This window comes from Sapajus apella, unplaced genomic scaffold, assembly GCF_009761245.1.
Source record: "Sapajus apella isolate SASKATOON/1434 unplaced genomic scaffold, GSC_monkey_1.0 scaffold22, whole genome shotgun sequence".
Lineage (NCBI taxonomy): Eukaryota > Metazoa > Chordata > Mammalia > Primates > Cebidae > Sapajus > Sapajus apella.
This window is the reverse complement of record NW_022436962.1, coordinates 23,210,725-23,227,181: the sequence shown is the minus strand read 5'-3', so window position 1 is coordinate 23,227,181 and position 16,457 is coordinate 23,210,725. Positions and strand designations below refer to the sequence as shown.

The window sequence follows — 16,457 nt, the reverse complement described above, 5'->3', positions numbered from 1 at the left end:
TTAGTTTTTGTATAAGGTGTAAGGAAGGAGTCCAGTTTCAGTTTTCTCAATATGGCTAGCCACTTTTCCCAACACCATTGATTAAATAGGGAATCCTTACCCCATTGCTTGTTTCTGTCAGATTTGTTAAAGATCGGATGGTTGTAGATGTGTGGTGTTACTTTTGAGGCCTGTGTTCTGTTCCATTGGTCTACATACCTGTTTTGGTATCAGTACCATGCTGTTTTGGTTACTACAGCAGTGTAGCATAGTTTGAAGTCAGGCAGCATGATGCCTCCAGGTTTGTTCTTTCTGCTTTGGATTGTCTCGGCTATATGGGCTCTTTCTTGGTTCCATATTAAGTTTAAAGTAGCTTTTTCTACTTCTGTGAAGAAAGTCAATGGTAGCTTGACGGGGATAGCACTGAATCTATAAATTACTTTGGGCAGTATGACCATTTTCACAATATTGATTCTTCCTATCCATGAGCACAGAATGTTTTTCCATTTGTCTGTGTCCTCTCTTATTTCCTTGAGCAATGGTTTGTAGTTCTCCTTGAAGAGGTCCTTCACATCCCTTGTTAGTTGTACTCAGGTATTTTATTCTCTTTGTAGCACTTGTGAATGGGCGCTCACTCATGATTTGGCTCTCTGTTTATCTCTTATTGGTATATATGAATGCTTGTGATTTTTGCACATTGATTTTGTATCCTGAGATTTTGCTGAAGTTGCTTATCATCTTAAGGAGATTTTGGGCTGAGATGATGGGGTCTTCTAAATATACAATCATGTCATCTGCAAACAGAAGCAATTTGACTTCCTCTCTTCCTATTTGAATACTCTTTATTTTTTCTCTTGCCTGATTGCCCTGGCTAGAACTTCCAAAACTATGTTGAATAGGAGTGGTGAGAGAGACATCCTTGTCTTGTGCTGGTTTTCAAAAGGAATGCTTCCAGCTTTTGTCCATTCAGTAAAATATTGGCTCTGAGTTTGCCATAAATAGCTCTTATTATTTTGAGATATGTTCAATCAATACCTAGTTTATTGAAAGTTTTTTTTTTTTTTTTTTTTTTTTTTTTTTTAGCATGAAGGGGTGTTTAATTTTATATCAAAGTCCTTTTCCGCACCTATTGAGATAATCATGTGGTTTTTGTCATTGGTTCTGTTTATGTGATGGATTACATTTATAGATTTACATATGGTGAACCAGCCTTGCATCATCCCAGGGATGAAGCAGATTTGATTGTTGTGGATAAGCTTTTAGATGTGCTGCTGGATTTGAGTTGCAAGTATTTAATTAAGGATTTTCATATCAATGTTCACCAGGGACAATGGTCTGAAGTTTTCTTTTTTTGAAAACTTCTGCCAAGTTTTAGTATCAGGATGCTGGCCTCATAAAATGAGTTAGGAAGGAGTCTCCCTTTTGCTAATGTTTGAAAAAGTTTCAGAAGGAATGGTACCAGCTCCTCTTTGGAGCTCTGGTAGAATTCGGCTGTGAATCCATCTGGTCCTAGGCTTTTTTTGGTTGGAAGGCTACTAATTGCTGCCTCAATTTCAGAACTTGTTATTGGTCTATTCAGGGATTTGACATCTTCCTGGTTTAGTCTTGGGAATGTGTGTGTGTCCAGAAATTTATCCATTTTTTTCTAGATTTTCTAGTTTATTTCCATAGAGGTGTTTTTGGTATTCTCTGATAGTAGTTTCTATTTCTGTGGGATCAGTGGTGATACCCCCTTTATCATTTTTTATTGCATCTATTTGATTCTTCTCTCTTTTCTTCTTTATTAGTCTGGCTAGTGGTCTATCTGTTTTGTTAATCTTTTCAAAAAACCAGCTCCTGGATTCACTAATTTTTTGAAGGGTTTTTTGTGTCTCTACCTCCTTCAGTTCTGCTCTGATCTTAGTTATTTCTTGTCTTCTGCAAGCTTTTGAATTTGTTTACTCTTGCTTCTCTAGTTCTTTCAATTGTGATGTTAGGGTGTTGATTTTAGATCTTTCCTGCTTTCTCCTATGGGCATTTAGTGCTATAAATTTCCTCTAAACACTGCTTTAGCTATGTCCCAGAGGTTCTGGTATGTCGTGTCTTTGTTCTCATTGATTTCAAAGCACTTATTTATTTTTGCCTTCATTTCATTATTTACCCAGTAGTCATTCAGGAGCAGGTTGTTCAGTTTCCATGTAGCTGTGTGGTTTGGAGTGAGTTTCTTAATCCTGAGTTCTAATGTGACTGCACTGTGGTCTCAGAGACTGTTTGTTATGATTTCCATTCTTTTGCATTTGCTAAGGAGTGTTTTACTTCCAATTATGTGGCCAATTTTAGAATAAGTGTGATGTGGTGCTGAAAAGAATGTATATTCTGTTGATTTGGGGTGAAGAGTTCTGTAGCTGTCTATTAGGTCCGCTTGGTCCAGAGCTGAGTTCAAGTACCAAATATCCTTGTTAATTTTCTACCTCATTGATCTAATAGTGACAGTGGGGTGTTAAAGTCCCCCACCACTATTGTGTGGGAGTACAAGTCTCTTGGTAGGTCTCTAAGAACTTGCTTTATGAATCTGGGTACTCCTGTATTGGGTGCATATATATTTAGGATAGTTAGTTCTTGCTGCATTGATCCCTTTACCATTATGTAACGCCTTTGTCTTTTTTGTCTTTGTTGGTTTAAAGTCTGTTTCATCAGAGACTAGGATTGCAAACCCTGCTTTTTTTTCCTTTCCATTTTCTCAGAAAATATTCCTCTTTCCCTTTATTTTGAGGCTATGTGTGCCTTTGCACATGAGATGAGTCTCCTGAATACAGCACACCAATGGGTCTTGACTTTTTATCCAATTTGCTGGTTGGTGTCTTTTAATTGGGGCATTTAGCCCATTTACATTTAAGGTTAATATTGTTATTTGTGAATCTCATTCTGTCATTATGAAGCTAGCTGTTTATTATGCCCATTAGTTGATGCAGTTTCTTCATAGTGTTGATGGTCTTTACAATTTGTTATGTTTTTTAGTGGCTGGTACTGGTTTTTCCTTTCTATATCTAGTGCTTCCTTCAGGAGCTCTTATAAGGCAGGCCTGGTGGTGATAAAATCTCTCAGCATTTGCTTGTCTGTAAAGGATTTTATTTCTCCTTTGCTTATGAAGCTTAGCTTGGCTTGAATTGAAACTCTTTCATTAAGAATGTTTGATATCAGACCCTACTCTCTTCTGGCTTATAGGATTTCTGCAGAGAGATCCACTATTAGTCTGATGGGTTCCCTTTGTGAGTAACCTGACCTTTCCCTGTGAATGCCCTTAACATTTTTTCCTTTGTTTCACCTTGGTGTGGCAATTATGTGTCTTGGGGTTGCTCTTCTCAAGTTTTTTGTTTTTTTTTTTTTTTAATTTTATTTTGCAGTTATCTCCTCAAGTTAAATCGAGGAGTATTTTTGTGGTATTCTCTGTATTTCCTGAATTTGAATTTTGGTCTGTCTTGCTAGGCTGGGGAAGGTCTCCTGTTATCCAACTAATTTAAATGAAACTAGACCTACTACAAATGATAATTCTACCATATGTCTTCAGTGATTATTCGTCAATAAAGGAAAAGTGTTGGGGTGGGTGAACATCAGAAGGGAAAACAAATTAGCAAAGCAGAAAAGCAATAGATGCCACACAATTCCTCAAAATATTAAGGCCTTTCCTGTTCCTTACCTCTCCCCTCTCAAACAGTATGTCTGACAGAAGCCTGAGCAAGAGTCAGGCACCAGCATCTGTAGAAATAAAATTCTGTTGTTGGCAGAATTTCCTAGGTTGGAAGGTGAACACAAAAAGCTCTCAGAGAACATAACGAACTACTTAAGGACAGTTAACACAGTACATAAAATCCTTCCCACACCGATCAAGTGCCAATCTAGCCAGTCTACTCCTTGACATCTTTACTCATTCAATTCTATAGCTGCACAAGCAGAGGAAGTAAGGAAAGCATATGGAAGCAGAAGCTCAGCTGATGCTTAAAAGTCTTTAAGTATATATAAAGTAAATCCGTAGCAAATCCTACCCTTCCACACACATATCAATACAAACAAAGGAATCTAACTATCCTTTTATTAACACATTACTCTTTTTTTTTTAAATTGCATTTTAGGTTTTGGGGTACGTGTGAAAAACATGCAAGATTGTTGCATAGGTACACACATGGCAGTGTGATTTGCTGCCTTCCTCCCCATCACCTATATGTGGCATTTCTCCCCATGCTATCTCTCCCCAACTCCCCACCCCCCACTGTCTCTCCCCTATTTCTCCCCGACAGACCCCAGTGTGTGATGCTCCCCTCTGTGTCCATGTGTTCGCATTGTTCAACACCCACCTATGAGCGAGAACATGCGAACACATTACTCTTTAATGGGAGCTCTTTGGATGTTTGTTGTTATGATAATGAATGAGAATGGACAAGGAAGAAAAATAACAAACATGAGCTAGACAGAAATACTTCAAGTTCCCCAAGTCCTTGTTGATGTTCTCAAATTTAAGATTACAAGTTGAAAATAATAACAAGTGGAGTAAGATTAATAAATAGTAGAATACTAAGTAAGTAAAAAGTTAGATTCAGGTAGGATAAATATGGGTCAATCATGCAAAAAAGAAGTGGAAGGAAGGCAAATAACCAGGAGAGAAAACGCAGGTGTAAAGAAGCCCTCAGGCAAAACCAGCATGTAATGGTTATCTTTCACAGGTATGATTTTGAAAAGTCTCTCTAGCCCATATGGAGGGAGTGGGTTAGAGGTGTTCAAGACTAGAAGCACAGAAATCAACTAAAAGGCTTTAGCTAAAATCAAGGAGAGAGATGATGACACCCCAATTTTAAGGTAGACAGTGGCAATATGGAAACAAAAGACATGTCCAACATTTTGCTGGTAAAAATGAGCAAAACTTCATGATTTATACAGTTTTATGGAACTTTTTAATCACAATTCATGATTACAAAGGATGGATATCCATATATCTATCTACATTACTGGATATAGGGGGAGAGATAAAAAAAAGAAGAAATGGAAGATAATGCCCAGATTTCTCATTTAGACAACTGAATAGAGAAGCTGGTATCATTCACTGAGAAACCAAACTCAGAGAGGGAAGAATGGATCAAGAAAAATGGAGCTCAGTTTTAGACAAGCTGAGTTTGAGGTACTATGTGCTATCTCAACAGACATGTTCTATAGTTACTGTTACTTTATTCTGAGGCTCAAGAGAAATCTGGGCTAGGGATTGAGCCTCAGGAATCCTTAGCCTACAGATGATGCTGTACAGAAGCTGTGGGGGTGGATGGGATTCTCCAGGAAGAATGAATAGCATAAGAATGAATGGAAAAGGGCTCAGAGTGCAGCCTCAAGGAACACTAGCATTTAAAGGTTAGAAAGAAAAGAAATCCAAAAAGGAAAACCTGCACAGCATGACATGGAAGGCAAGGAAAGAGTTCTTCGAAGAGGGGAAAGTGTTGTACTGTCAAATATGGCCAAATGGTCAAACAAGGTGATAGCTAAAAAAGTAACTCCTTGTGTTTAGCAACAGAGATGGGGGACTTTGCTGGGGAAAGTTTCAGTGGAGTGGTGACATTAGGAACCAAAAGGTAAATGGATTGGTGAGGAACAGGTGATGGTTTAAGTGTAGATACTGTTCAAAAAAACTCACTACAAAGGAGGAGCAAGACAGCAGCACTGAAAAGGGATTGCCAAGTTGAAGGGATGCCTTTTTTAATGGAAGACATTCAAGTATGCATAAAAGCTGAGGAAAAGGAGTGGATAGAGACAAGGTTTCGATGGTTACAGAAAAGAGAACCTTACTGAAGGGGTGAGGTACTGAGAAGGAAGGTAGATAAACAGATGAGTGAGTGAAGTCTCGAACAAGGGAAAACACATCTTTCCACTGTGACAGGCAGTGGTGAGAGAGGGTCTAAACAGTTAACTTTTTTATAAAAATGTACCATTTTATTACAAAGAGTCTCAAAAATGAAAATAGTATCTCAAAAAGGAAACTAGACCACCAACCGCTGCCTGAAGTATCAGGGGAAGAAAAAGGGCAGGCATGTGAGTTTTTTGGCTCACCTGAGGCCACTGGGAAGGTATGAAAACAGAGCCAATCTAAAAATGGCTGATGTTATGTTAGGAGCCTGAAAAGAACAGGAGATCCTTGAAGACCCCGCCACCTTTTATAGAATGTTCAATAAGGGCACCTTTCCAAAGCTACTAAGCAGATATTTGGTATTTCAGGATTTTGTCTTATGGTTGCATAAAAGTATCCCTTTCACCAAGACCTGGCACTTTTTATGGTTCAAAGTTAAGAAATGGGGAAGGATGGAAGGATGGGTGGCAAGGCAGCTCCTAGAAGAGTTCACCCAGCAGAGCTGCCCGGGGCTCAGGGCCTTGGTTTCTGTCTAGTCCCTGGGATATTTATATTTAATAAATTTTCCTATAAATACACAGAGAAATAGAAAATATAAAATCTGAGATGTTGGGGAAGAAAGGCAGGGAACTCAGCAAGAAGCCAGAGCTGGACCTGTTTCTTGACCCTTCTGGCTTCTGGCTTCTCCTCCTTGATTTTCTCCTCTTCTGTGACTTTGTTCTTCTTATCTGGGTATTTCTCTTTTTCATCCTCTTTTGATTCTCTTGGCTTTTTTGGAGTTGAAAGAGTTCTTGTGGCCACCTTCTCCCACCTCATCAGTCGGAGAACTCTTCCTCACAGGCAATTCATTTGTCAGAGGAACAGATTGAGATGTGCTTGTCAGGGTCTTCTTCACTCTCATCGCCCCTCTCTTAAGGGATGGCATCCTCTGGAATTACCTGCATGTGGAGACAGGTGTGTGGGGCAGCATTCTCAGGTTCTCAGACAGTCACTATTTATCTTGTCCAGGTACTCATTCATGTTCTGGCTAGTCATACTGGAAGGGCTGATGTAGAGCTTGAAATCTGGTCCAAAGCATTCCAAGTAGTTACTGTATGGAAACTCATTAGGGATTTCTGCATCCAGGGCCACAGCTGTCTCCTATGTCCAGCACTCTGCAACATTACAAATGATGTAACCACCTCCTCCCAGCATTGGAATAGGCAGGTTAAAGCTCTTGACAAATTCCAAACACTTGGCATGCCCCCCTCCTTTTTTTGGGGAGATGGAGTCTCACTCAATTGCCCAGGCTGAAGGGTCGTGGCATGATCTCAGCTCACTGCAAACTCTGCCTCTTGGGGACAAGCAACTCTCATGACTCAACCTCCCGAGTAGCTGATATTACAGGAGTGCACTACCATGCCTCACTAATTTTTGCATTTTTAGTAGACACGGGGCTTCACCGTGTTGGCCAGGCTGGTCTCAAACTCCTGGCCTCAAGTGATCTTCCCGTCTCAGCCTCCCAAAGTGCTGGGAGCAGGCGTGAGCCACTGTGACAGGCCAGCATGCACTTTGATGGTCAGGTTGAAGCAACCTAACCAATCCCCAGATAAGGAGTCTGAGCCACACTGTAAGAGCACTGCACTAGGCTGGAACATCTCCATTACTCTGAACATAACCAGCCTGAAAATGGCCTCATAGGACTCGTCTTCAATCCCATCTCGGAACAGGTATTTAACAGTGTAATACTTGCCTTTGCCAGCTCCAATATCCTGTAGGTCCCTAGTTCCTGAAAAGTTCTCTCCATACTTAGGGAAATACATAGTCATGACCCAGTCTGTGATATAGAAGGCCTCTTCCATGCCATCGCCACGGTGAATATCAATATCAATATACAGCACCCTCTGGTGATACTTCAGCAGCTCCAGGATGACCAAGACAATGTCACTGATACAACAGAAGCCAGATACCTCGGACTTCTTTGCATGGTGCAAGCCCCCAGCCCAATTCACAGTGATGTCCATCTGCTGCTTATTAAGTTTCACAGCCCTTGCCACAGAGCCATCAGTAGACAACTGTCAGAATTCAAACAAGCCATCGAATACTGGACAGTCCTTACCGACGTTGACTCTGCATCTGCTTGCTGTGCTCGAACATGTAATCTGGACTGATGGAACACAAGAAGTTACTGTAGTCATCACTGTGGTACTTGATCATCTCTCCTCAGCACTGGCTTTGTAAGGGTGACAGATTTCTATTCATGATGTCCCATTTTTTAAAATGTGTAAATTACCAGAAAAAGTATTTTATATTAAAATATACAAAGTTGGTACAAATTTATGAGGCTTATTAACCAGACTCCTTAAGAAAAGTAGTTAAAAGACACTGAGAGCATACATGAAGAAGCACAAAGTGTTCATTAAAAATATTTCATTTTATTACTAATAAAATAAATACAAATAAAAGCAAGGCATCAAATACTACAATTTATATCCAATATTGAATCAAGCTATGGAGAACAGGTACAGTCAAAAGCCTTGGGTCACACACATCTTTTGGCAATGATAAAAGAGCTATCAGATCACTTATGCCCCTTGACCCAGTAATTTCACTCTGAAGAATTTATCTAAGCATTTATCCCAAAGGGGAGAAAAGTAAACCACATTATTTTTATCAAAAACAATGGAAACAACTCAGATGTGCAACAAGCAGGGAAATACATTATTATATATAACCCAAGGAGAATAACATAGCTATTAAAAAGGAAGGAGTACATTCTTATGACAAAGCAAGAAGTGTGTATCAAAAGCTTTTAAGGTTAAAAAAAAAAGTAACATGATATAAAACATTACTAATGCATAAAATGTTATGCTTACATAATGAAGGTAAGTGTTTTGAAAATAGCTTTTTAAAAAAAGTTTACAGATTTTTTACAATAAAGCTACTAAAATTGGTATGAAAAATAAAAACGAAGACTAATAATTTTTGAAGTCACGAATATTACCAGGAGAGTTTCTTAAGGTATGGTATAAGAGATACTTCTTTTTAAAAAAATGGTGTCAAGTTTCCCTGGAAAGTCGTTTCTGGAAACTATGAAGCAAACCAGCCTGTGTATAGTAATATCTATAATATTATAATAATATTTCCAATGTGAACTCATGGTTTCATAGCTTAAAAACTTTGTTTTAGTAAGCTGGAACAGGAAATTGCAGACTATACTGAAATAAATTAGAATGAGATTCTGATGATCAAATATTTTAGTAATAATCTGGCTTTTAAAGCCAACTCAAAGCATTCTAATATTTTGATCCTCAATATTTTAATACTAATGATGAAAGACTAAAGTGTTTGGCTACTATAAATTAATCATCTTTAAGACATAAGCATATCTTATCGACTGTCCATAGAGATTTGTAATATCTATTCTCCCAAAATAATTTTTGTATATTCTATTTGCTCTGCTCATTAGCTAAGCTGCTGCTTCAACTCAGCATTTTATTAAATGACACTCAGGTAAGTGGGGTTCTTATGATAAAAGTCACAAAGCAGGATTACAAGACATGTTCTCAAAAGCTTTAAAACTATTTTAGAACTGATGTGAGTCAACAATTTTAGCTTTTTAAATATTTCACCTAATTTTTCTATGAATAATGATGGAAAGGTTTCAAAAGAAGTGATATAAAAGTGGGCTTTATATAGTACCTGTTCTCTATTAAAGCATTATTATCATATGTTTTTAACCCCAAAGGGGGGAAAAGCCCACAAAACTCATAAGATATAACTAATCACATTTAAACAGATAACTCAGTAAAAAAAATCCTGATAATTGATTAACTGATGTAAAGCATTTAAAATAATTTCCCAATGGAAGTCACCATCCCTTAACTTCCATCAAAACATGCTGTATATTCTACTGAAAAATATTTGTGGAAATAAAATTACAAAGCCCACACTAACCTGAGAGCTCTGTACACAGGGATGGCTCACTCTAAGGCTGCCTCCTAAACAGCATGAAGTCCGTGCCAGAAAGCCCCACTGCTACACTAAAAAAGTACAGTTTATATGAGGTTAATTCTCTGAATTTTCTTCCCCTTCTACTAAGGCAAATAAAAGAAGACAAAAAGTACTAGTGAATAATGCATGCTGAATCTCTGAAAATATCTTAGTAAAGGCTAAAATATCATTCTTAAAAACAGATGAGCAAAATACTTAAGAAATAAATTATTCTAATTGCAGTGCCAGAAGAAATAAAAAACAGTAGACATTTTGGTTATGTGAACCTCTGGTATTATTTGGCTGTAACATACTTAGTACATTTATGATAGTGTCTATAATTATAAATAACCTCACATATGGAATGTATGTAGGTAATACAATGTGTTAAGAAATTAAATGCCTGTTTCCAATATGTTCTACTTAAATATTTGTACATTTCTTTACTAAAGTTGAGAGGTTTCTATTACATTTTTAAATGCTAGATACCAATTTCAGATACAGTTGTGAAATATTCACTAGATTAGATTTCTCACTATTTTCTTTTATTCTTGAAATATTTATTGAATACTTAACTAAAAATAAGGTTTCTGTTTTGAACAAAGCAATTTCTGACAGAGGGTAGGTTTTCCTCCTTCTCTAACTAAAATTCAATTTTATCTCTATTTTTGTGTTGTTTTAATTTAATACTGCACTACAGAACAAAGAAAAGACAATAGTTTTTAGAGATAGCCACTGTGGCAACTTTTAAATAGTGAAAAAAGTCACGTCATTTTCCCTATCTCTAAACAAAAGGCAGATTTTAATAATTTGCAATTTTCCTAAGAAAAATGCTCTTCGGTTCCTGAATATTTTAGTTGTTAAAATTTAAATTTGGAATACAAAAATTTACTTACTTCCAAGCTGCCTCTTTTTATTGGATTCAGCACTAATAATTTCTTTAGAAGATTTTCACAGTCTGTGGACATATAGAAGGGAATACGGTACTTCCCTCGTAAAACTCGCTCCCGAAGTTCCTTAATAAAAGTGAAAGAAAGCACTTACAACTGGTTTTTGAAATGATCATACTTAAGGATAAAACATTAATATCAAATTTAGCTGATACCTTTAAATTCTGGCCATCGAAAGGCAAGGAGCCACTGACTAATGTATAGAGAATGACGCCCAGACTCCACACATCCACTTCGGGCCCGTCATACTTCTTTCCTTGGAAAAGCTCAGGAGCAGCATAGGGTGGGCTTCCACAAAATGTGTCCAATTTGTTCCCAACTGTAAATTCATTACTAAAACCAAAGTCAGCAATTTTAATATTCATATCACCATCAAGGAGAAGGTTTTCAGCCTAAGAGGAAAATAATAAAAAGAATGATGTAAAAAGCCTACATAAAATAAAAATACTTGTTAAAAGTGTTTTAGCTTCTAAACTAACATATCTCTTGCCTCTTATTTCTAAATGTAATATCAAATTTAGAAGCCCAGTATGGTACTTCAAGGCGAAACTGTTCTGAGTTACATCTATATAAGACTAAATTTTAACACTATAAAAAGAAAGCTCTCTTTATATGCATACATGCAACTACTTAAGAAAGGTTATTTAAAACTCATTTTCTTTCATAGGTTATTTTAAACTCATTTTTTTCCTCATAGTCAGAAACATCCTGGAAGTGTATCTTTATGTGACCTACTCTAAAGTACATAATACTAATCCATCTTGGACTTAAAACCAGTAAGATTACCCAAAGAAGCTCTACTTTAATAGGGTATTGTTGGTTAACGCAAGGCTCAAGGGTACATCTAAAGTAACTGCCCGTCAGGGGTTCTGTGACTACTACTTCATTTCTTTGTCCTCTCTTGTAGAATCCTTCCTCAACAAAGTACTGTTTAAGTAAAACATGACCAAACAAAATATAGCCTCCATTAGATCTTGTCTGTTTTAAGCGTCTTTTTGCTGTTCTAAAACTAGATTCTCTTCTTGAAGTATATTTATGTAGAAAGCAGTGAATTATCCCCCATGTGGTGAGATGCTGGTTTTCCAAAATCCTATAGAAGAATCACTCAAAGACAATATTTTAAATGTCCCTTTTGTAAATAGAAGCAACTCAACAAAGGACTTGCTTTTGTACGTGTTTTGTTTCAAACTCTATTACAATGGATGGACAGACTAACAAAGTTATAGATTACTTTGCCGATGTATTTTAGCAGGTTCCAAAAAGGAATAAAATTTGACTAAAACAAAAATCAGACTTCTCTATATCACTGGAAGGTCTAACAATCATGAGTCAAGCACTCTACCCATCATATATCTCTTCCTTCCCCAACCTCCCAACCCTTGTTGTTGTTATTGTTTTATGGTATACTAGCTTGGGATATTTGCTTTCATTTTATTTTGGAAAACGCAGATAAACCTAGCACCTAAAACAGACAATAAAAATGGGGTATCATTTATTAAATAAATATTATAAAAGCACATATATTTGGAAAAATGTATATTAGATTGTAACATTTTTGAAATGTGACAAAGCCAGGTTATTTTGATGTTCTGATGTAAGAGCCTGGTCACTGTAAATTTCTGAAGCTGTTTGTAAGTAAGCTGGACTTTTTTTAGTCTCTCTAAAAATGTCTGAACGGATATCAAAGTATCCAAGCTGCCTCAGAAAAGAAGAGCTGCAGGGGGTTCTGAGGTCTCCTTCCAAGAGTGTATAGGAAAACTCACTCTACCAGACTAAAGGGAAAACACAAGGTTTTGAACATGATTATTTTTTGCAGATCTTTTTCATATAAGAAATGAGATGATAAACTGGGAGTCAGGCACAGAAACAGAGGAACAGTTCTCTTCTTTCTCATTTGTCGTGCAAGTGATTCCCCTTAAAATAGCCAAGGAAGGAAACCAAGAAATAAAAAAAAATTGGAGCAACAGAAAAATCATAAGCTCTGAAAAACAGAAGCTAAAATAGAGAATTAGACTTTAGACTTTTGACAACTATTTAGGGTCATACATTCAAATAACACCCAAACTGGTGCTAGTAGTTGATAAAGGTGATTAGGAAAAAAGAAAAATAAGACTTCTATGTAAGGGACAATGCAAATCAAATTTGGAATAGAGAAAAAAGAAAAAAGAGACACAAACATTTTAGCTCAGGGTGTTTCCACTTTCAACTTACTTAAATGGTTTCAACAACTTAAATGGTTGTGCCACAAAATCTGTGGCACCAACTTTCCTTAATTCTTTGAGGAAGGAGTGAGCTTTAAGGTAGAGAGTGAATACTGCATCTTACATTAGGCAAACATGGGTCTGTGCTCTGACTTTGCTTCTGTCTGAGGACCCACACTTTTGGCTGGAAACAAAATTCCACATCTATGCATTTAAAACAAGCTAATTAATGGTGAATGAAATCCTCTAACCTTTAAAGCTAGATAACTTCTTACTCACATTTTCTTCATTTTTTTTTTTTTTTTTTTTTGAGATGGAGTTTCACTGATGTTACCCAGGCTGGAGTGCAATGGCGCGATCTCGGCTCACCGCAACCTCCGCCTCCTGGGTTCAGGCAATTCTCCCGCCTCAGCCTCCTGAGTAGCTGGGATTACAGGCACGCACCACCACGCCCAGCTAATTTTCTGCATTTTTAGTAGAGACGGGGTTTCACCATGTTGACCAGGATGGTCTCGATCTCTTGACCTCGTGATCCACCCGCCTCGGCCTCCCAAAGTACTGGGATTACAGGCTTGAGCCACCGCGCCCGGCCCATTTTCTTCATTTACTCAGTGAAATATTACCTTTCATAAAGTTGCTGTTAGAATAAAAAAGTAACTAACTGCATAGTGTCTAACAGCGCACTTAGGCAATAAAAAAGACAGCTCTAATATTATTATTAAATATATACAATACAGATTTTTTTTAAAAAATTAAAATCAGAAGCTTACCTTAAGATCACGGTGAACAATGCACTTTTGATGACAATACTGTACAGCAGATACAATCTGGAATAAATATTTGGATAAAAGAGTCAAATTATTTTATGATTAAAAAAACAATTTTCCCCAATAATCACCTCCAATTTAGATAAATTACTAACTTGGATTTCAAGGTAATATTTAATAAATCTGCTATGCCTTTAGTTCAGAAAACTATACACATTAAAGTGATGAAATTGCTCATAAATGTAGAAAATAGGAAAAGTAATATTCTCTTGCTAAAATATAATAAAATATTTCTTTGTCAGAGACTGTGAAGATTTCATATTGATCATTATAATCGGAATTTATACAATTTATAGTTTTGGTCAAATGGTTTATTACAGTGTTGAAATAAAAGCTTTCGTACACATGAATTAGTATTTTAAGATAATTGTCTCAAGTAAAAAAGCAAAACTCTATTCTAGGAATTACAAAAAATGTGCTCAAGGTATGTTTCTTTAGTGAGGTCAATTTACTAAGAACTTATCAATGAGGTATTTAACAGTGTCTTTATTTGTTTTTCATATATAAAGAGAAAGGAAAATTTTTGAGCCTTAAAAAGAAAGCTGATCAGCAATAATAAAGAGGGAAAAATGAAATTCAATCTTAAACCTGTCACTAATTCAGTCAGGTGAAGTATTCTATGCCTGAAACTAGATTTTGTATGCAGCCATAATTTTTAACCATTACATAGGGCTTTTTGGGACAAGGACTAAACAAGGAGGAACCCAACAGTTTAAAGGCCAAAAATATGAGAGAAATAGATTATAAACACTTCTATGATACTTCTTTATTACATAAAATACAGAAGTGGAAAGAATCTGACAGCAATCAATTAAGAACATTTTTGTACATATAATTATATCTGATGAATAGAAGGATGGTCATTTTAACGCACAGCAGAACATTCAATTCTGTGGATTCAGTTAAATATAAACACAGTTTGAATGTTAGGTATTTACAAATGGAGATAGAAATGAGACTTTTTAAAAGTCTAAAGGTGATGTGAAATATGACCATGCTAATAGGAATATGGGTGAAAAAAAAACTTCAAAGTAGAAGTGAACTGATATTTCAGTATTATAAAGTTATTCTAATGTATATTAAAATCATTCCAAGACACAGAAAACATGAATTCAAAACAAAATCATCAACACACAATGAGTAATATACAATTCCATTTAATTCATTTTGATTCAACAGTTTATTGAGCACCTGCTATGTGCAAGAAAATGTGCTGGTTGCCAGGCAAATACAAAAAGGAATACCACATGGACTCTGTTCTTAAGGAGCTTACAATATGATTCAGAAGAGAAAATAAGGTATATATGCTCTATGTACTTTGTATTCTAGAGGTATATATTATTATTTAGAGAGGTATATATTTATTACTTTTCTATATATTATAAAGAGGTATATATTATTTCTTTATAAGGTAGAATCATAGAACTCTACCTTTTTATGAGAATCATAAAAAATAAATAATATTTTCAGTTGGAAACGCTTCCTGAAGGAGGTGCTATTTAGTCTAAGCCATCCTTGAAGGACAGAAATATTTTAAAATGTAGAGATCTGGGGATGGGGAGGTGGGGGTAAGGTGGTGAAATGAATTAATGACAAGGGAACTGTGTATTTGAAAAGCAGGTTGGGGCTGATGCCTATAATCCCAGCACTTTGGGAGGCTGCAGTGGGAGGAGGATTGCCTGAGGCCAGGAGTTTAAGACCAGGCCTTGGTAACACAGTGAGACCCCCATCTCTAAAAAAAATAAAAATATTAGCCAGGTGTGGTGGTGTGCACCTGTGGTCCCAGCTACACAGAGTCTGAGGCAGGAGTATCTCTTGAGCCTAGGAGGTTGAGGCTGCAGTATGCCATGCTCACACCACTGCACACCACCCTGGATGACACAGTAAGACCCAGTCTCAAAAACAAAAAATAAACAAAAACACCAACCAAACAAACAAATCCCACAAAACCAAACAAAACCAAACCAAAACACATTTAAAGAAAAAGAGGTGGAAAAATGGTGACAGTGGGAGTCAAATCTTGACAAATAGGTTGATAAAAGTCCTGAATTCGAAAGTAAGCAGATACTGCAGAACCACTATATGTTTTTGGGCAGGGTGACTGGGAATGATTACGATCAATTTTAAGTATGATTCCTAAAAATACAGAAGGATCTAATGATTAACATTTGTAGTATTAGTTTTCTTAAGCAATATGCTTCAAAATTCTAATACCCAATTTTCACTAAATTATGTTCATTAGCCAAAAGATATATACATTTATATGTATATTTTATTGGACATACTATATAGGTTATAGTATGTTCATATTATAAGATTATTTTTTATCATGGGTGATAGAAATTTGCTGATAATGACATTATCTTTTATTAGTCACATGTTTGTATGATCCATTGAAGGTATGCAACAGATAATAATTTGGTTACCAAACATGATCAGAGGCCATGCAATTCATGTCAGACAGAATGGTCTCTATGAAAGCAGTTCTCCAAGCACTTCTAGAACCAAACATTTCCTGAGCCTCAAAGCATTAAGAATGGAAAGATAATTACAAATAATCCTCTGTATTAAGCACGTGTGATCCCCAAATTCTATGAACTCTGAGCTATCGGTGGTAGTTTATTATAGTATTACCACACTTGCTTAGCAGGGAACAGTTTTTGCC

At 36.4% G+C, this 16,457-nt stretch overlaps 1 protein-coding gene and 1 pseudogene across 13 annotated transcripts in view; both read right to left on the bottom strand.

Annotated features, from left to right (window-relative positions):
* The window catches only part of MARK1 (microtubule affinity regulating kinase 1), a 126,469-nt gene that overhangs the window by 33,029 nt on the left and 76,983 nt on the right, over window positions 1–16,457 (bottom strand). For all 12 annotated transcript variants that reach the window (XM_032289285.1, XM_032289287.1, XM_032289286.1 and 9 more), the window contains 3 exons: window positions 13,736–13,792; window positions 10,920–11,156; window positions 10,711–10,830 (listed from right to left, as the gene is read on the bottom strand). In XM_032289285.1, coding sequence (XP_032145176.1) covers window positions 10,711–10,830; window positions 10,920–11,156; window positions 13,736–13,792 — 414 coding nt within the window. The remainder of the gene's footprint in view (window positions 1–10,710; window positions 10,831–10,919; window positions 11,157–13,735; window positions 13,793–16,457) is intronic.
* On the bottom strand, window positions 4,270–8,074 carry LOC116558963 (annotated as a pseudogene). The gene is made up of 2 exons (XR_004272253.1): window positions 7,383–8,074; window positions 4,270–7,089 (listed from the first exon to the last, which is right to left on the bottom strand). The product of XR_004272253.1 is annotated as a histone deacetylase 1-like (transcript).